The sequence below is a fragment of the Sipha flava genome, unplaced genomic scaffold (genome assembly GCF_003268045.1).
Source record: "Sipha flava isolate LNK unplaced genomic scaffold, YSA_version1 2_pilon_pilon, whole genome shotgun sequence".
Taxonomy (NCBI): Eukaryota; Metazoa; Arthropoda; class Insecta; order Hemiptera; family Aphididae; genus Sipha; species Sipha flava.
In genome coordinates this window covers 1,588,053-1,611,488 of record NW_020272972.1, presented here as the reverse complement: position 1 = coordinate 1,611,488, position 23,436 = coordinate 1,588,053, and the positions used below count along the sequence as shown (strand labels likewise).

The following is a 23,436-nucleotide window of genomic DNA, read 5'->3' as shown; positions in this document are numbered from 1 at the left end:
CGACGGTTATCAGTGTATACATTACAAATGTCTTTTACACATACCATAACATATAACTATATACTAACCATAACATATATTCAATATTGCTTAAAAATTAAAACCAATGGTTTCCAAACTTTTTTTGGTGGAAATGGCTTTTGGCAGAAACGGGAATCGTACCTTTTTCGTTTTTGGCGGAAAAGGGCTATGACGGAAACGGTCAATATTATTTTGGCCGAAATAGGAAACTCCCCCTCATACATATATATAAAAACAAAACTGATTGAAGAAAAAAAAATTAACAAGTCTTAAATTTTTTTTTTTCATCCGAATGGCAAACCTTAGTATATAAAATGTTAGCAAAACGAAAAAACCTCGAAAATCCGTTACATTTTGGTAGTCAAAAATGTATAATATTTTCAATTTTTAAACATAAGGCTTGAAAATTAGATACATGATTTTTCATATAGTTTTCTTTGTAACAAAAAATAAATAAAAAATAACTGAAAAGTCGTATAATGATTTATAAACGTTACAAAATTAAATGTTATTTGTAAATTGTAATCGGATACTTTAATGAATTGATATTGATCAACAATAGTTATTTAGTTAAAAATATTTTATAGTTTCGAAATATTTTTATGAATTTATAAATATTTAAAATTTTTGATTTTCCTAAATTTTAAATGCTTACCTTTTGTTTTTTCAGCAAAATTAAAACATTAAAATTTTAACCTACCTTATTCAAAAATATGATTCTTCTACTATATAAACTAACTATAGAAATAAAATAAATAAACTGATTTACTCTTTCACTTGGAATTGTTTTTTTGAGCACATTGGTTTCAAGTAATATACACCCATAACTATATCTTATCTAACCGTGGTATTTCACCAGGTCTAAGAGTCGAAAACGAGACTGTTTACAGAAAAATAACATTAATTAATTAAATTTAACATGTATATGATTTATATTATATTTTAATATAATTATGTTTTTTAAATCGGAAACAATATGGTCAAAAATAATCAAATTTTAATGTCATTAGTGTAGAGTTAAATAAGTAAATATAATTAGAACGTAAAATTATTTATTTAAAAAGACAACTAATAATAAGTTTTAAGTATAAAACGTTGCTATATTCATGTTTCATAATCAATAATTAAAAATGAAAACCATTAAAAATACAAGAGGGCCAAATAATAAAAGAAACGTTTTGCGTCAATGTTAAAACTTGTTCAGTAGACGAATTAATTTTCTCTATCATAAACTAAATGCATATGAGATGAAATAATACTCATAAACGAAATGAAAAATAAACTCTAATTATTCATTTAAATATTTCGATATATTTGTTTACACATTGAATCTTTTTAAATATTTTTATTCAATAGTGTTATAGGAAATTATTCGAATGGTTTAATAAAAGCTATTAACAAGAATAGTAAAAATTAAAATATTATAAATTTTATAATCCTTGCTATATCAAATGTAAGTTTAATAATAACAAAATGTATGAGTTGGTGAACCCTTAATCCTGAGATCGAGTGTTTGGCATTTGCCATTTGTTCTAAGTTATAACTTATAACCTTGAATTGAACTCATAAACCTTGAAATACAACATTAATTATTTAATTATTAGGAATATAAATATAAGACTACATTCGCTATTATTGTGCAATTGAAAAAAAAAATGTTCATTTATTCTTCCACTTGGAAAAATTCATTAGATAATGGAAAAGTACAGGCTTTAAATAGCTATTTAATTTTTAATTATATAGGAATTTTAATACTACTTTTATAACTCAAACAATTCATCATGATAAAATGTAAATACCATTTCAAAACCAAAAAATGTATTAATTTACTCAAAAAATAAAAATAACAGAAAATTTTGTAGAATATAACCCTGTAGATTTTCTAAATTCTTGTTCAGTAAAATATTAAAATAAAAAAATAATTCATTAATAAATCTTAAGATGTATGTTATGTGTTTATTATAAAATGTGTATATTTTTAAGTATGATCTTTTCAAATACGAGCATAGCTCGTAGCTTAGAAATTCATAGAAATAAATAGGTTTGGATCTAGTCATTCTTTTGTTTTATTTGATTACAAAAATCTTAAATAATATTTATGATATATTATATCAATAATAAGAACTATTATATACAATGTTATTATGAAATTAACAACATTGTTTTTATACACAATTATATTTACTTACAAGGTATCTGAAAGCTTGAAATTACCTGAATACTTTTCTTATCTAACTTATAATTTAATATTAAAAAAATATTTTGTGTCCATTAAACATGAAAAATTAAATGATTAACTTAATGTTATAAAAAATGGTATGTCTAACATTTATTTTTAGCATTAATATAAACAGTATACAATACAACTATTTAAATAAATAAACATAAAATAAAATAAATTAAAACCTATTTTTAAATGCTAACTTATTCTTAGACTTAAAATTAATTTTTGTTTATAACTTTTTACTTCATTTGATGTTGAAGTACTAACATTTTATTTTATTTTACATACCCATAGTATATGAATATTTCACAAAACTATGCAATTCTTAAAGGTCATCACAGATAGTAAATGTTAAATGTACTATTCCTTCAATAATTCAAAGATTTAAACACAATGTCAAACTCATTTTAATCACAGACAAGTTTTTTAATCTTAATCTTTATGATAATACCTATAAAATAAATAAATATATGGAAATCTGTAAACAGACTTAAATATTCATTATTTATTCAACTTACTTTACATATTTATATATTTGTATAAATCACAATAATGCTTAAATTGTATTTATTAAGATGTTTTTCTTTAGTACTCCTTTCATTACCAATAAGAACAGTAAAATATACACAAATCCTAAGAACGCAAAATATAATCCATAGAAGTAAATCTGAAAAAATATTAATATTACTTAAAATTAAACTAATATAAATTGTTATAAAATATTTATAAAATTGTAAAAATGTTTGCTTATATGTGTTACAATTTATAATTTTTATTATTTATCAATGCTTAATATATAATAAAACAATTATTATATGAACGGATATCAATACAGTTATACTTAATTTTTGTGGTTATAAAATAGATATATGTTTATAAATATTTAAATATATTTTACCTGTTCTTCTATATTAAATGAGAAGAATGTATCTTTGACAATGACTATAACAAAAAAACTTTGTAAAATTGATGTAATAAATTTGTTAAATCCAAATACTAACGCATAACAATCCCGTTTTAAAAATTTAGCTATTTCTGCACTAAAATTTAAAAAATACAAAATTATAATATTTTACTTTTATTTACTATTATTATTAATATTTTTATTATTTATACAAGCATATTTTTTATTATTTACACTTGGTATATTAGTGTAAAAATATTTTAATGAAACGTTTAATAAAAAAAAAACATACAGTTTAAACATATACTTATCGAAAAAACCAGAAAAAATAATCATTATGTAGAAACAAGGGGCGCTAACATTTTATAAATTCTATATACTCTATGTTTGAACCCTGACTATCAACGCATAAATAATATAGGTATATTTTCATACTATTATTATAGACGTTAAAACCTTTTTTTTATGTTTTAATATTTATTTATTTATTCGTATGGCAATGTATTAATATATAAGTCCTAAATAATTTTGTATATTAGGCTTATAATAATTAATATTTTCTTATACACAGACTTGACCTTAAGGGTGTAATTTTTTCTGATGGAAATTAAAGAACAACATAAACAAGTTTAAAGAAATCTTTCCTGGTAGTCCAACAGTTAATCTAAAAATTAAGCAAGGGAAAGAAATTAATTCAAATTTTGAACATTCCATATAATCAACTTTTTTTTCTTATAAATTTAACTTTTATAAGACTTAAATTTATAAGCTAACTTTTATAAGACTCAGCTGTTTAAGGGAAAGAGTATCTAATTATTCATTCCCTCAACTTGTATAAATTAATGTGAACTAAAAAAAGATAATTTGCCACTCCATGATCAGCACTTTTAAATACAGTTATGTCACGACGTAACTTAAACCTCAATGACTGGAAATTCTTGACAACTGTTTTTTTAATACTCTATTGGATTCAATTTTCCATGACTCGGCTATATTTTAATTTATATTTGGAAAACAACTGTAAATTAAAATCATTACTAGTCTCATCTGTATACACGAAAAATGAACTCATGAAATAAAAAATACACTCGATTAATGGTTTAAATATTAAACAAGTTGCTTATTGCATTTTGTTTATTTTTTATTTAAAATAATTTTATTATAGTCATCATAAAAATATAAATTATATACGTATAATAATATATTATTTATTTAATTAATTAACATAACCAATCACTTATTACTGTTTTAATTGTGTTTTTCCTGATTTTAACTATAAAAATATTTATTTTTTTTTTTTAATAAAATGAATTGGAACACATTAAATAGCATTTTTATTATTTGGTGATAAAAAATTATTACAAATAATATTAAACTAAGAAATAGCAGTATGAGGAATCCCATGTAAATGATCATCAAATTTAAATAAAAAAATAAAAATGAATGGAAAATTAAAAAAAAAAATTTAAACACTATAATATTAATTATTAATGTCAACACGAAACAGCTTATTATTACCAATTTTTAAGTACTTATGTTCTTTCCTAATCATAATGATAAACATTTGAAATAAATTAATTAATTGATTATAGGCATAGGACGAATGAAAATAATGTTTACACGTCAACATTAGTTATGTCAATATCTATTATATAAATGTATTAAAATTAATTATTATATAATAGCAAAGGCCTACAGTATCTTTTATTATTGTTTTACTTAGCTTATAAAATCATTTATGTAAAGTTAAATTTTAAATAAATATACTTTTAGGTAACTTAATTAATGTGAGATTAATATTAATAAGCAAATCATATAACCTTATTAAAAATTAATATTATAATTTAATATTAATTTATTAGAAATAATATATATAGAAATTTATTAGAAATATAACATTTAACAGAAATGTAAAATAAAATATTAGCATAAGAGCAGAATCAATATTAATATCATTAATAAAATCGAAATATTAGTTAAGTACTATAATCAAGTTTATTGTGAGTACATAATACGCTGACAGGTAATTCAAATTTTATTTGTTATTTTACCTGGAAATCGTTAACATAGTTTGATAGGTACAACAGAATATTATGTAGTACCCATATGACCAGTTTAAAGATTTATTTGATGAAAGAACAATTAATATACATCCTAGTCCCATCGATACTATTGCAATTAAATATTCTCCATACTTGTCCCAACTTCCATTTATTCTTCCCGTAGAATATGTAGCAACAGCACCTAAAATATAAATTATTTTGAAAAAAAACTCTTTCATTATAATAAAGTACAATTATTTTACATGAAATAAAAACTAGAAAAATTAGCTGAATTTTACGCTTTTCTTCAAAAATGATATTAAATATAATAAAAGATTCTTTAAACTTATAAAAATTGTAATAAAATATATTAATGGATCCAAATGAAAATAACACAACTTACTTTTTTTTTACATAGTCTGTCAATTACTTTAAATTGTTTTAATCTCCTATGACAACAATAAACTTTACATTGCATATTTGTAAAGTGATGTAAATTAATAAAATTATAAATTACAACATAAAAATATAATAAGTATAAATTGTTAAAAATTATATTGCAACTATCAATTTCATATTAGTAATATTATGAATAACAAATAATTATAATTGTATAAATATTTTATCGGCTTTTGTACGTATCTAAATAAATATTTTATATAAATATTACTCAGTATTGTAGTTAGTGAATCAACTGCTGCATTCATCAAATGAGCATTAATATCTTGTTTTTCAAGTTTTTGCCATAGAATTTGAATATACTGTCCAATCTAAATTAATATAATATTTGTATAGATGATATATTTTATTATAGAAAAATAAAAATAAAAAAAGTTTCAGCAAAAAAAAAAAAAAAAATTCTATTACTTCTCGTAAGTTGTATTTATTATTATAAACTAATAATATTTACCATAATATAACCACAAAGTGATAATGACAACCAGACCGACCACTTCAATAAATTAACATCTGTATAGGATACTTTGAAATCCAACCAAAGCTTCCGTATGACTTCGGAACATTTTAATTTTTTCAAATCATTCTACGTTAAATACAGTTTAAATTATAAACATGATTTTTTCATATAATAATTTACTTTACATACTTGTGTATACGTTCTGTCAATATTTTCACGAAATGGTTCAATGACTTTATTCTGAATGATTTTTTTAGTATCTATTGATTCGAAATTAATAACAGGCTCTTTCTGTTTGTAGAAATATAAACTAAATTTAACAGGTGGTATAATTAATGACCAAATTGTAGTTAAAACCATACCTGGAAAAAATATTAAGATACAAGTATAAATTTATCATAGTTGTTCCATACAAGTATATAAAAATGTTTCATTTTATATAAAATTATTGATTATACATTTTTTTCACTTCATAAAAACATATTATTACTGATTAGGAGTTTAAAGAAATTAAAACACAATTGCTAATTATTTAATAATGAATTACAGAACATCGGGTGAGATTTAAAATTCTACTTGTGAAATTGATATGGATACATTTTAAAGTCTATGTACCTACTATTGATTTCCAAAAAACAATAACGAGCAAAGCATATTGAGTGACTTGGTTTTTATATATAAATTTAGTGTACTATATTAGTATAAGTAACTAATAATATCAAAATTAAGTTGGTAAAACAGACATTTAAAAATATAATGTAAGTATTACTTTAGAATTTAGATTTTGACTCCATTATTATATTAATAACAATTAAAATACCTAACTAACCTAGGGTTAATATTTTTTCGACAAAAAAATATCACTTAAATAAAGTTCATATAAACATTTAGAAAAAATGAATGAATTTCATTGAAATTACCTACCCCATTTTGTCAAAATTAAATTTTTTACTATTCATAATAATTTCTTGCAACTTTTCCGTCAATTTTTTAATAAATATAATCAAAACTTGTAATGAATCTGGTATTTAATTTTCAAATCTTGAGTATTAAAATCATAATCGATTTTAGTAATTTTTCGTTAACTATAACTTAATTACTAGTTAACTCAACTGTATAAGTCTTTAAACTTGGAACCAATGTAACATTGTTCTGAAGAAAAGTATAAATATATATGTATACATATTTATGAATTCTAAAATCTAAAATGTAGAGGATTTTCGTGATTTTTAATGGTTTGTCCACATTTAAAATTCAAACGTTAGTACGTTTTTTTTAAATATAAGCTAAATTTTTTTGATTATCCGTAAGAAATATTTATGAGAAAATTTGTACTACATTTTTAAGATTTTTTACTTAACTATAATTATTTTATCGATATTTTACAATACTACAAAACAATCTAAAAAGCATGACATTTTTAATTATATTAAAATATCTCAAAAAAAGCTATTGAATGTTATACTATCTATAATGAATGGTGCATATGTTACGCCGAATTTATGAAATTGCCGATTTCATGAAATCAGCAACGTTGTCACCGAATACGTAAAATCGGCAAGGTCCTCCTTATAAAAATTATAAAGCATAATTTAATTTAAATAAATATGTAAAACACCAGAAATATAATAAAATAATAAATACATTTTAATGTGTAAAAAAAAGTAAATAAAAAAAAATTGTATTATATTTAAATATTTTGGCAAGTATGACCTGAGTTACACGCCATATCACACATCATACTATTTTTTTTTTTTTGATGTGCAATTCGTACAAGTACGTCAATATATAGCTAATCAATAGCCTTGTTCGGTTTCAACTGACCCCAATCTAACAAGTTCCCGTAATGAATATTAATTTTGTTGAACGTCTGCAGTTGTTTTTGAATTTCTAACTAAAAAATATTTTCTTTTGGAAATTTTGATAGTCGGAGCAATTCTTCTGGTCGAAATCCTTTACGCGTAAAAATAATACACATTATAATAAAACTCAACACATTTCTCGTTTCACTCAGAATCTAATATTAAACAGATTAAGATTTTAAAAAATGCCGACTTACCAAAAATACTTATATAAATCAAATATATGTATCCAGTTAGATTTGGTGATAAATATGATATCACAACTTGAGACAGCAGACCAGAACCACATTTTCCAACCAATACTGAAGCTCTTACTCTACTATAAGCGATCTGGTATTGATCTTTGTTCTTAATTTGAGCAAACATATATGTGTAATATGCCACTTCAGCTGCTCTAAAAATGACTTGAAATACTTGACCTATCTGAAAACATTTGATGATGGGAGTTACATTAGATACATAATTTTTAGCAAAATTCTACAATAAATTTAAAACAATGAATGCATACTTTTAATTTCATAGTAGTAGGAGACCCTAACAGTAGACTATAATAAATAATACCAGATATTCCATTTATGATCATAATTGGCTTGTATCGTAAATAATCAGTTACGAGAAAAACAATAACAACGAAAAATACATTAATATAAGTACCAATCGGATATACTTCTTCTCCAATCTAAAATCATAAATTATTTTTAAAGTTAGAAAACAGTTCAATTATTTAAATAATAATTATTGTACTAAAAAATACAAGTTTATTTGGACCATCAATGATGTTATTTCATAGATATATTAGGTGATAATAATAAAAATATTTCATAACAATTTATTATGCCTCAACATCATTATACTTCATGGTATATTAATTTAACACCATTACGAGAGTTCAACAAATTCAACTACATACTATTACAATAATAATCAATAATACCATTTTTATATTGATAAGTGAGAGAAAACAAAAGCAAAATCAGAAAACTACAAAAAAAATTTATCTATAGTCATTATATATCATACAATATATACACAAAAAGTGTAAAACTATTTTTAAACATTATTGAATACTCTTTAGATATAAATAAATCTACAGAAATGATAAATATTTTAGTTCTATCCAGTTCTGCGATAACGGTCGTCCGGCACGCACGTGTATTCGTGCTTCCGTGTGCTATTATTTTTTTATTTTTATTTTCGATTAATTATTCACTTACAAATACGGTAAACCAGCCGAAATGCATTATCCTAGTGATTGTTTGATCTTTTAACTAAAATTAATTTCAAACGCGAAATTTACGCTTATTTAGTTTTACTTGGACGGTATTTCACATTAACCGCAGTTGAATTTTCATTACGGCAGCCGCCGCGGTGGCCTCGAGATTCTTAGTCGTTCTTATCACGTTGTTCGCTATCGCGTCAATAATAATAATATTTGTATATATATATACAAATACTAATGTCATAATGAAAAAACAATAATCAAAGGAACAACAACCGAAACAATAATAATAATAGATTGGTACCACCAATTAAAATTGTTAATAACAGTACATCGACTCAATCGAATTCAAATGACACCTCAGATAATGGAAATTGGACCATTTATATGAATAAAAGAAATCTTTCAAACTCATCAGTTCCAAACTCACCCAAATCATCTAGTCAACCAACCAAAAAAAAAAATTATTTGCAACAGCAAATCGATTTAAAGTTTTCAGCACACCTGATAATACTAATGACAAAATTAACGATAACCATAACACTAACCTAACATGTGTTCTAATAATGCAGATTAAAACAACACAGAATCTACTATCAAATCTCTTCCTCCAATTTTTATAAAAGGTGTCCTAGACTTTCCTGAACTATGCTCAAGTCTAATTGAGATACTTGGTGTAGATAAACTTTTTTTGTAAGTCTTCCACGGATCGATTAAAAATTCAAACTAGTACTCCTGATGCATACAGAACACTAATTCACTTTCTCAAGGATCAAAAAGCAGAATATCATAAGTATCAGCTCCATCAAGACAAACCCACTCATGTAATGATTAGAAATTTACACTCATCAACGCAAATCAGCTTAATCAAATCTGAACTGGAACTTCGAAATTTTGAGGATCGTAATGTTACAAACGTTATTCACAAAGTCCATAAGCGTCCATTACCACTTTTTTTTCATTGACCTCGAACCTTCCCCCGATCAAATGATATCTACAATCTGACTTCTATGCTCCACACCAAAATTAAATTCGAGGAATCTATAAACCTAAATAAATAAGTCAGTATATTAACTGTCAATAATACGGTCACACCAAATCTTATTTTAATTTCTATCACACTGCGTTCGCTGTGGCAATTCCCACCTTTCATCTGACTGCACCAATTCTCGAGATTCTCCACTCGTGTGTGCTCTGTGTAAAGGAAACCATCCAGCCAGCTACAAAGGCTCGGTATACAAAGAAATTCAACGGCGCAAGAAGCATCATTCAAACAATGCTTTTCTATCTGATAATTCTAAATTTAATATACAAACTAACCACCCAACAAATAATTCCCCCTCAAATAATACTCGTTCCTATGATCAGGCTACCTCTAGCCAACACTCAACTCATCCTCCTCCCTCCTCAGAACCTAACATGAATAAAGTAATGACTCATTTTCTAGAAGAATTTAAATCTTTGTTAAATCCACTAATAACACAACTTACTAAAGTAATTTTCTCTCTATTGGATAAAAAAAAAAATGACTAATACTGCTACTAATAAATCCCTACTTATCTTACTATTTAATACTAACGGATTAAAAAAATCATACATTGGAACTTCAATCAGTACTATACAATAAACGTATTGATATAGCCTTAATTACCGAAACCTATTTTACCCAATACTCGTACATACATATACCTAGTTATAAACTCCATAAATTCAATCGCCCAGACAACACAGCGCATGTTGGTGTAGCAATCTTAGTAAAATCTACTTTAATATATCAATCCCTCCCAAAGTTCTGAAAAGGTTTTCTTCAATCTTGTGCTATACAAATTCATCTAAATAACAACCCAATCACAGTTGCTGTAATTTATTCACCTCCAAAACATAATGTCTCTCATGCGAACTTTGACAATTATTTCAACACAATAAACAACAACTTTATTATAGGCGGTGATTATAATGCGAAGCATCAGAGCTGGGGCTGTCGGGTAAAAAATCCCCGAGGAAAGGTTCTCTAAAATTTCATAAATTCTAAAAAATTCAAGGTGCTCCCTCAGGTCCTACTTATTGGCCATCATCCCCCCATAAAAATCCCGATATATTGGATATGTTCGTAACAAAAATCCCTTAAAATATACACCTTGATATGAATAATATTCTGGATTTAAACTCGGACCACTCATAGGTCATTCTCACCCTTCATGACTAGCCTCCAATAAGTACTGTACCACCAAAGCTCTTTTACGCCTCTACGAACCTACACAAATTTCACGACCTTGTGAATCAGAACCTTCATATAAATATATGATTAAAATATAATGATGATATAGATACAGCTGTAAATAACCTCACGAATTTTATTCAAACAGCAGCTTGATCTGCTAACACAGCTAAAAAACATGTACATAATTATACTAATTCGCTTCCGCCTAATATCCGTATCCTTATAGCTGAAAAGAGAAGTGCTCGAGCTATATACCAACGCATTTGTCTACCTTCCCACAAAAAAATATACAATAAATTAGCCAACACTCCTAAAAAAGTCTTATCGAAAGGTGAAAATCGTTCTTTTGAAAACTTCTTTACTAATTTATCAACTAAAAATGGCAGTCTTTGGAAAGCGGCTAAACACTTCATTATAAAGTTACTACCCCACCTATTAAAAGATCTGATGGAAGCTACGCTTCGTCAGACTCTGAAAAAGCCGAACTATTTAAAAACCACCTTTTTAATGTTTTCCAACCTAATCAAGACGTTTCACCTACTAACACAAATGCGGTACTTAGGTATTTTGATTTACCCTTTCCAAATACTCCCCTAGTTAAACATTTTTCACCGTGCGATATTAAATTTACCATTCAAAAATATTGTCTCAAGAAGTCACCGAGCTTCGATTTAATAAATGCGGAAGTGGCTAGATACCTACCAAAATGCGCAATTGTACTACTTACTCATATATTCAATGCCATACTCAGACTGTCCTACTTCCCACTCCTATGGAAGTTCTCTAAAATCATTTTTTTCCCAAAGCCAAATAAGCCTCCAGACTTAGCAATATTGTATAGACCAATTAGTTTACTACCATTTTTCTCTGAAGTTCTGGAAAGACTCATATTGAAACGAATGCTTCCCCTTATTAGTAAAAATAAAACTCTACCCAACTATCAATTTGGTTTCCGTGCACAACACTCAACTATCCATCAAGGGCATCGATTAGTTTACTCAGTTTCTTCAGTACTTGAAAAAACACTATATTTTTCCTGTGTTTTTCTGGATATTCAATAGGCTTTCGACTGAGTATAGCACCAAGGACTTTTCTACAAGCTAAAAAAAGTTTTGCCTCTTACTTATTATACTTTCCTTAAGTCATGTTTAACTGATCGCTTCTTTCAAGTTAATTTTAAATCCACATATTCTTATTTAGCTGTTATCAGTGCTGGTGTTCCACTGGGAGGCAATTATCCTCAATTCTATATAACATATTTACTTCAGATCAACTAACCACGCCCCTCACAATAGTGGCTGACTATGCTGATGATAAAGTTATTATATCTACTAATGAAGACCCCATTGTCACATCACATAATCTGCAAAATCATCTTTCCCTTATGGTGATTTGGTATAATAATTGGAGGATTAAGGTCAATCAAACTAAATCAAATCACACAACCTTTACTCTTAAGCTCGGACGTTGTCCAGCCGTTACTCTCTTCGATACTCAAATTCCATCTACTCAGATTGTAAAATATCTCGGCCTAACCCAAGACCGCCAACTCACCTGGGCCCATCATACGCGTGTAAAAAGACTTCAGATAAACCTCCGACTTCGTATGCTCAAAACTTTACTAGTGAATAAGAAACACACAAACCTAAATATGAAACTACTAATGTATAAATCCCTCATCAAACCCATTTGGACTTACTGTCTCCAACTCTGGAGAAATGCTAAAAAGTCGAATATAAGCCGAATTCAGGCTTTTCGAAACATTGCTTTAAGAAAACTAACAAACTTCCCCTCATATGTTTCAAATCATACCCTCCACACCGATTTGAAAATTAAATCTGTTAAAGAAGAAGCAATAATTTACTATAGCAGATTCCACAATTGTCTAGCCTCTCTTTCAACAAATACTATTCCTGGAAATCCTCCAAGACGCTTAAAGCGCAAATGGTATAGAGATCTTTTAACTTAGCAAAAAAAAAAAAAAATGTTTAAAATAATAATTAAAAATTAAAAGTGTCATCATTGGGTGGCTTCTTTAATCAAATTCTCATGTTACATTATATACTTAAAGCAAATACTCTTATTGTACATTTTAGGAACAGATTGTATATATATATAAAGGAAAAAAAAATTCTATCCAATAAAATATCTAATGTGTAAAATATTATTCATATTTAAAAAGCTCTTTTTAGGTAGCTATATAATTAGAAAACAACTTTAGATTTTAAGTAAATCGGATAAGGTAAAGTTTATAAAAGGTAGATTTTATTACTTCTACTACTTTCACCCAGTTTTTTATTCAGAAAAAACTCATTATGTAAAGAAAAAGCTCAACATTTTTATGCAGTACCTTCATAAATATTGAAAATTCATCACGAATTGTATTTTAGATGGGTCATTTTTTTTTTAATTTCTCAGTAGTTTTTGACAAAGACCTAAATAACAAAAATAAATAAATAAATAAAAAATAAAAACAAAAAGCAATAATTCATTTTAAATATAATTTAGGATATACCGCTTAACTGTCAAAGCTCCCATTAAATAATTAATTGAATACAAAGATTCAAATTTAAAATTAAATGACTTAATAATGGAATAGGAATTATTGAATACAGTGACGTATCCAGGAATCATTTAAAGGGGGTGTTTTAATATGTAATATACTTATGGTAAGTGGTGGGCTCTGTCCCCCCGTATTACATTTATAAATACCATGTATTTATATAAATTATTATATTAATGAAAATTATTAAATTAAAACAGTATATGTCAAATCTGTAAGTTGTATACAACGTTTATTCATATTATACTGTAAGTAAGTTTGCAATTTAATGAAATACCATAAAATATGGTCGATGGGGGATGTTCTAACACCCATATCATCTAAATACACCTTTGATTGAATATAAAGTTAGCCATTAAATTACTATTTAATATAATATTTAATAATCATAATCAACATTACAGTATTTTTAGTTTAGATTTAAAAAAAAATTATAAATAGCTTTGTTTTATACATTACACACGCCATTTACTAACAATTCATTCAACTCAATAATTTAAATTAAAATGTTTAAAAACTAATTTTTCCACTACAATTAATTGAAGAATTTAATCGTTCATGTATTATACAACTTATCTTGCATTTTAATTCGTTATAATATAATTATATATGATATAATTATTTATAGTCATCCAAAAAGTTAATTGGCTAAAATCCATAACTATATTAAAAAAATAATTTCAATAACAATTGCTGCAGTACAAAATATACATAATGTATTTTATAATTTTCAGTATTTAAGTAATTTATAAAAATAAATAAAGAACTTTTAGTTATTGAAATAATGATTTAAGCTTAAAAATTATTGTACAAGAGAATTTGTTTTAACCTCTCGTTCTGAAGGATTTTATGTTGTTGAGAAATAAATAAATGTAATATAATATAAATGTTTTTCGTATTTATTAGTTAAAATGACATATACTTTAACTATTTTTTTTCATTCATTTATAATGTTAAATAAAGAAAATAAATATTTGTGAACTCAAAAGTTATTGTGATCTATATTCAGTTATTATTTTCTAGATTATAGTTAAGTATCGTTAAAATAATAAATTTGATAGGAATGATTTTTATTTCTTATAAATCCAAATTCAAAAAACAATAAATTTAAATTACCAACCAAATTATAATTTATAAGAAAACAAATATTTTAAAGAATAATAATATATAATACAGTAATACAAGCCTACAGTCCTTTATATCAAGACTTTAACTTAAATAAAAATAAATAAATAATACCCATAAAAGAAATTAACCTTTTTAAATATTTTTATTTTTTACTTATTTTTTTTTATAATTATTAAACAGAAGGGGTTATTATATTATAAAATTTACTATAAATTTAGTATAAATTGATATTATTAATAATAAATTATAATATAATATATGACATTATTTATACTATTGGTTATTATTGATATTATTATTATTTTATCATTAAAACCTTTTATTTAAAAGTTAACTAATGTAAAAAAAAAAAAAATTTAAATATTAAAATATTTATTCTAAAATCTAAATCTAAATCAGACGATTTAGGTAAACTACTTTTTAAAACATTTTTTTTTAATGCACTAATAATGCTTCTTGTTTAATCATATGCTATGTAACAAATATAAAAACAAATCAAATACCTATTAAAATTTAATAACAATAATTTAAAAGCTAATGCGTATGAATAAAATTTAAAATAAAATATTTTATACATTTTAATATCCAAATATGAATTGAAAAAATAATCCATATTTTAACAACTATTTACCATTTATTATTAATTTATACCTATAATTTAATAATGATGTGTATTTTTGAATTTATATGTAATATAATCATTATAAATTAATCGTTTATAATTACAGTTTGTATTTATCTAATAATATTTTAATATTAAATAATAGTACATTATAGCCATAGATAACAAAGTCATAAAATTGATGATTGTCATTCAGTTATTGATGAATTCGTTATAATAAATTTTTAAAAAGTATTTTAAACAATATTAGTTAATTTCATGCCTGATAACTAAATTATTAAATATAATTATAACTTTTAACCACATAATCATTATTTATAAAATTAAAATAATTTACTGTAACTAAAATAATAAATGTAACTAAAAATGATTTAATAAAAATTAATATTCAGTTTATTTTTATGTTGATTATAACTAGGGAATGGATTTAAATTTAGTAAAAAATTAAAAATATTTAAATATATATTTGTTTATTACCTCATAAATGTTTATTTATAATATTGAAATATTGAAATTAAAAATAAAATATAATTCAATATAATTTATATGTAATACATAATACAAAAATAAAAATTCTAGTTTTAAAATAGTACCAACTAAAATTCCAAAATTAGCGGAAATAAGTGCTAAATAGTTTTGCAAGTTTTTTGAAATTTGTACCTACTTCCTAGATAAGATATTGTACAGACTTAATCATATATTTTCGTCCATCGTAAAATACTAAAATAAAAACGAAAATTCTATAATATTACAGATTACGTATATTTATTAGTAAAATATTTCATTATTATTTATTTATTTATAAAATATTTAAAAATATTTAAAATTAAATTGGCATCAGTTCATTCAAAATGAAATGAAACGTACACATATGTTAAAAACTTCCCGATATTAAAACTACATAAAAATATTTATTTAAATTAAAATCCGTTCTCTAATTATAACATACATCTATGAGCAAATTAAATGTATTAAAAACTTACATAATATAAGTATTTTTTAATGAATTTTGTATTTATTTTTAATAATAATATAGAAATCAACAGTATCAATGTTAAAAAATGTAAATCATTTTTAAAGATTATACCTATTATGTACCTCACAAAAAAAAATAGATTGCAATATTTAAGATATTATAAAATGTAACAATCAGTAGTACGATCAACATAATTTTTCATGAGTACCTATCTAAAACAATTTGATATCCAATACACATACATTTTTTGTAATATATAATTCAAATAATATATTCATACCGATTATCTTTTTTGAAATATGATTTTTGTGTAACTATATTCAAACTTATCTTAATCTTATTCTTAAATTGTTATATACTTACTGTTTCCTCGGTAATTTGTTTCGGAAGTTGTGACAGATACTTTACGTAAAATGGATCTATAGGTCGCATCTCTCGGAGGATAGCATACATAGATACGTGTATGCACACCTTTTCCCAAGGTTCCATAATGAAATTTCTGAAATTAACACGATTTTACATATTTCATTCAAAAATATTATAAATTAAATTTTTATACTAAAAATATATTATAGTTGTTCACACACGCATAACAAACATTAACAATAGTTAAAGATGTGTTTCTTTTATTCTCAACTATTCACTATCGATTCATAAATATTTAATCACTGTCATTCAATTAATTAAAAATAATGTTATTATTATGAATGCTGGTGAAGTTTTTAGATTATAACCTCTCCCGTGAAATTATTCTATAAATAACAATACATTTTAAAGATGTATTAAAATATTATTTAAAGATCCCCAATATATTATTTATTATTAGAAATCGAATTTATATTTTTACTATAAAATCATAAATATATTTTGTTTGATACATAACTCGAATCAAAAAAAATATATATATAAAGTTTGTATAGCATTTACTGTTATAGCATTTCAATAAAAATATTAAAACATAAATTGTGAAAATTAAATTAATTAATTTAATGCTTTAAATACAAAAAAAAAAAAAAATTAGTAGTCTTAATGGTAATTAGTAAAATAATTTATTACACTTCTATTGTTATAATAATAAATAATATAAGTATTTTGAAGTGAAGATTACTATTTGTCAAGTAATTTTTTACAATTAAATTAAATTAAAAGCTTATATAACTAATATACTTAAAAATATCATATGAAATGGAAAACATAACTATAATAAACATATATGACATAGGTTGTCAAATAATATTAAAATGAAATTACACAATTCATATTTAGTTTTTACAATCATATTCATCCCTATAATATATTTTTAGATAGGTAATTATAATTTAATTTTTATTTACATGAGCAAAAATCCCAAAAATATATATAAATTTGATTCAGAATATGTATGAATTCTCGAGAACTAATGTAAAGTGTTTGTGTAGAATAACAAAAGATTTTAACGTATTATTATGCTGGTGAGCATCAGAGGTCGGCTCTATGACCTTATTTATTCTCTGTGGCAATGGATGAAGTTACGAAAGACATACCCGGGTGAGATATCATGGTGAATGATGTTTACTTATGATATAGTTTTTGTTGGAAAAAATCTGGAAGAAGTTAATAATAGGTTGGATGAATGGAGGTTAGCCCTAAAAAATACAGAGATTGAGAATTGATAGAAATAAAACATAGTACCTATATAGAATAAGACTTAGGAGGAAGATACCAAGAAGTTGAGGGTATGAGGATACATTAAGCAGTGATTAGATGGGTGAAGTCAAGAAATTTAAATATTTAGGATCATTTGTACAAAAGGACGGAGTCTTTGGCATGGTTGTAAAATATAGGATTAAGTACAGTTGGGTGAAATGAAAAGAAGCATCGGGCGTTTTATGTGATAAGAGAATTCCAATGAAGCTGAAAGGTAAATTTTATATGAGTGTAGTGAAACCAACTATGCTATATGGTTCAAAGTGTTTGGTGGTTGACAGAAAAATAGAACAGAGTATGAGTGTTACGGAAATGAGAATGCTTAGGTGGATGAGTGGAGTGACAATTGAAGATAGAATAAGGAACGAATATGTAAGATGTAGAAAATCGAGACGAATGGAGATATAGAACAAAGGTGGCTAACCCCAAATAGTTGAGAGAAAGACAAAGGAGAAGAAAAATAAGAAGACCCATCAATTTTTTACGTGGAAGAATTTATGAGAAAAATATCGAGTACATTAATTAAGCTCATAGAATAACTAATAAGGCATTCCTTTGAAAATATACTGACAAAATAATAATTTTTTCTAAAGTAAGTTAAGAAGTTGAGTCCTTATTTAACACCCAACTTTCTTGACCGTCAACATAGGAGAATGATACTAGGTGTTGAAGTCACATAGTTATGAAAGAAAATTGAACCTAAAATGGGTAATTTTAGAATTTCATTGTATTTTCTTATCACTAATAAAACACTAAGACCTTTAAAAATTTAAAAAAAAAAATTGATGGAATTTAATAGATTTTATTTTATTATATTTAAAATTTATATTAATTTTAATGTCATCATTTTTTTTTTCATTATTAATTTTATTTTATTTTTGTGGTTGTTAATTATTTTATTCTTATATAATTCCTTAGATTTCAACAAATATTCTTTTAACTCTATCTTCTTAATATAATATACAATATAATAAATTATATGCAATTAAAGTTGTATTATTTTAATGAATAATTTTCAAGCCAACAAAGTTAACTTGAAATTTATTTTTAAAAAGTATAGCTTACAATATGACATAATTTTTCTACAATAGAAAAATAAATAAAACCATATAAATACTTGACATTTTTTCGGTAAGTCTATTATATAACACTATATATATATATATATATATATAATATAAAACTACTTACAAATCACTCTTATTTAAATATATTAGCATTGAATTTTTAATATCTGATTATCATAAAACGTATATGTTTTCAAATTTAATACACTTCATATTTATTGTTATTAAATGTATGATAAAAAAAAAAAAAAAAAAAAAAAATTGAAAAAAATCACTTCCATCGAAAATTACTAACTATGAACCCGATTATTATATATATTATCAAGGCTTTATCCATCAAAACACCATTCTTATCACCAATAGTACGTGAAAATATTTACAAGTGAGTATTGGTTACATTTATCCTATACACTATATTCTACATTCTATAAAACTCTTTGAATAGTAGTATCACTTTAAATTATCGGTTCTTCATTAAAAGTAATGATAACTGATAGTATAAGTAATTTTTTTCGGTCGTTAATTATTGTAAGACAGCAATTATTACGAAGACAGCAGAGTATACCAGAAGTAAAAGGAAAAATCAATATTTGGATAATACTCATAAGCTATGATTAAGAATTAATTTATGTAATAAAATAGAGAAAAAAAGGAAAAATATATTTTTTATTTATATACCTAGTAAATTATAAAATATATTTTTACAAGCAATTTAAAAAGTCATATATAGCTTAATATATTATACGCATGCTATTTGAAATGCACTGTGAACTAATATCTTATAACTAAAATAATGCCTACATAGTATTTTAATTTTAATTTATTTAAATAAAAATATTATTTTATCTAATATTATTTAGTTTTTATTCTGACTGTATCTCAATAGAAATATTCGTTAAAAAAAATGTAATTTTAGAGTCAAGACTTACAAAATTATATAAATAATTTATTAAATATTATTTTAAGGAATTAGGTATATTTTACAAAATTAAAACATAATATTTTGGAATTTTAATGCCTTCAAATTTCAAACTATTATTTTATAAACACACATTACTCAGTAATGAAAAATATAGTTTAAAAATTTTGTTTCAATTATTAAATTGAACAACTGACAAGTATTACTAAAGCGTAATTGAACAAGAACAATTGAGTGGGTATAACAAACAATTTACTGGATAAATTCACATTTCAACCATACAAAATAACTGATGCATTTATGAAATAACCCAATTTTATCATAATTTATTACAATCAATAGTAAATATAAATTAATATAATATACGATACATAATATTTTTTAAAATACTATAAGTAATTGTTATAGTTAAATCTAATAGTTCATTATTTAAATAAATGTATGTAACAAACTCAATTTTGTACTCAGAATTTAATTAATTGTACTTTTCATATTCTAAGATTGATAACATTTTGTAGGTAGTATGAAATTCATAATAATAATTTTTTTTTTTTATTAACAATCTTTTCTAATAAAATAAAAATACTCAATAATAGTTTCGAATTCAATAAATTTATTTATATTAATAAATTATCACTTAAATATATATATTAATATTCAAAGAAACCATTCACCACCAAAATCATACTGCAGTATTATATATTTACGACCACAAATTTTGTCAAAGATGATCACATATAGTTGCATAACATTCAACAGCACATATTATATTATCAAAACGATTAAGTTATTAACCAACGAAAACTCATTAAAATGGTATCCACGCGTGACGTGCTACATAATCATATCACTATATACCTACAGAATATATGTAAAAATATATGTGTACAATTTATTTTAAAAAAACTACACTAAAGTATACCAAATTTAAAAGTAATATAGCGCTAAAAACAAAATTATTTACAGTAAAAATACATTCAAGAATAACTATAGACAATCAGACATCGCCGGTTTACGCTAAAAAAAATTCATTTTTTATGGGTACAGCCCATTTGCGCCAAAATAAAAAAAATATGTTTTTTTTCATCAGTCCATTTGCAAAAATTTAACTGCTATAGTTATAATAAGGCAATAAATATAATATATAATTAATCAAAATAATTATAATAAATTTATCATAACAAAATATAAATAAAAATTTTCAAATCATGAAAATCTTTATTGTAATTAAATTCAACCATCTGTATTTATTCATAACACGTTAATTTTTTGTTTTCAGAATTATAAAAATAACTTTATTGTACGTTAAAGACATGACATTTAAAGTAAACTAATTAAATCAAGTAATAAATATGAAATATTAATGCAAGTATGTAAGCTGTCGGAAATAACATACCTTTTTTATTTTGATAGAAATGGACTGTATCCAAAACGAATTGATTTTTCTTGGCGCAAATGGATAACACCCAGTCAATCACTTGCGGAATACCGACAATTATTTATTAGTATTTTTACTGCACAGTGAAGATGGAATTTCAATCTAGGCAGGGTTTAAAATTTTCAATTTTTCGTTCTAAACGCTATATTTTAAATAAAATACTGTAGACTTGTAGCCTAAATGTACACAGACAAACATAAACAACAATAATGAAAAGTGATTTTCATTTTGAATTATAAGGTATTAAATATATACTTATATATATAATTTTACGATTTTCGCAAATTTAAGTGACCGTTTTTATAATTCCAATAAAGAGTCCATTCCAAGCAACTCTTTTTAATTCCTAATATGAAATAAATATTCTAACCTGTAGGTTAGCGAACTCCATAGCGAATTCCACGTTGTATATTTCAATAATGTTTCAATAAATAAAAATATGTTTGCTGCGTACTTTTAAATTTCACAAAATACAGTTCAGTGTTTAGAATAAGTACCGTTGATTGAACATACATGTATATGTAATCAAGGTAAGTACGCAATGATAACTATAGTATCCACGGTATTAGACCCCGGTCAGAGACTTATTCCGTTTCAGACGGGTCTATGGTTTTAGACAGATTATCCGAATAAAATGTCCGGAACACTTTTTTCTCACCAGGACGAAATGTAATTACAAGTATGTGTATAATATGCACCACGTATTGTACACACGTGCACCTGGAAGGTGATCGGCATAACGGGTATTATACGGGTAAAGTTTCTTGGCCGATCTTTGCGAGGACAACTTTTTTTTTTTTTATATAATTTTTATTTTTTGCGGAATATCGCAATTCTTCCGCTTTCAATAGGTCATCGTGAGCCGCTAAGGTTTGTATTCGCCGAGCCGAAAAACATCGGCCGTCCACTCCATCGCGTACCTACGTCTTTCTCGTCAAATAACTGAAAATCGCGTACGTGCCTGCGGATGCGTATATGGATGTAAACTTACGTTGAGTGAAGTTCCGCGGACTGGAATCACATCTGATAAACGGGCTCACGGGCGCTTACAAATAACAAATGGTACGATTGCGATGAAAAATATTGTAACTCGTACAATGTTTAAAAGACTACGTTGGATTCGTTGTAGTCGATGAACGGTGCAAACGTCATTCTTTGACGTAACGACAGCAAACGACACACACACACACACACACACACACACTAACGAACATGCACGCCTCATTAACCAGCCACCGCGATTAGCAGCTGGTCGTCGGAACGATTGGTCAACCGTCCGTTGTTTGCGAGCGTCGACGGCGGCGTAAACTTTGAATTTGCCTCGTCTCGTAATCTATCGGTTGCTGTGGTACGGTACCACCGGAAACCGTGGTCGGTGTGCACGGTTTGCGTTGCGTTCGCAAACCGGACCAATGTCGTAGTACCGTTGGTCACACTGCGACTCGCGTTTTGAGGTTATAAGATTATGTTTGGATTATCATTAAAATTGTGATTAATCATTTTGATAATAGAAGCAAGACAAAACAACATCGAAGCACCGAGCAAACGGATACAAAATTTTCGACCATTATTTCAGTTACCTGTGAAAATTTTAAGTCATTCTACTCACCCGTTCGATAACTAGAATT

The 23,436-nt window shown here is 25.0% G+C and overlaps 1 protein-coding gene across 5 annotated transcripts; it reads right to left on the bottom strand.

Moving 5' to 3' along the window:
* Positions 1-2,781: 2,781 nt before the first annotated feature.
* LOC112686150 (folate transporter 1-like) lies at positions 2,782-23,436 on the bottom strand. Of its 5 annotated transcripts, none has more exons than XM_025558329.1 (11): positions 22,800-23,436; positions 21,767-21,910; positions 17,062-17,197; positions 8,478-8,648; positions 8,167-8,392; positions 6,297-6,469; positions 6,102-6,233; positions 5,862-5,961; positions 5,201-5,393; positions 3,144-3,285; positions 2,783-2,912 (listed from the first exon to the last, which is right to left on the bottom strand). In XM_025558329.1, the coding sequence occupies exons 3-11, from the start codon at positions 17,185-17,187 to the stop codon at positions 2,802-2,804; spliced, it is 1,374 nt and encodes a 457-aa protein (XP_025414114.1). In that variant the 5' UTR covers positions 17,188-17,197; positions 21,767-21,910; positions 22,800-23,436; the 3' UTR covers positions 2,783-2,801. The 5 variants fall into 5 exon arrangements, with proteins under 5 accessions (XP_025414115.1, XP_025414114.1, XP_025414113.1 ...); XM_025558331.1 differs by lacking the exon at positions 21,767-21,910 and having other exon boundaries at positions 2,824-2,912; positions 3,144-3,187; positions 3,247-3,285; XM_025558330.1 differs by lacking the exons at positions 21,767-21,910; positions 22,800-23,436 and adding an exon at positions 13,760-13,844 and having other exon boundaries at positions 2,782-2,912; positions 17,062-17,149.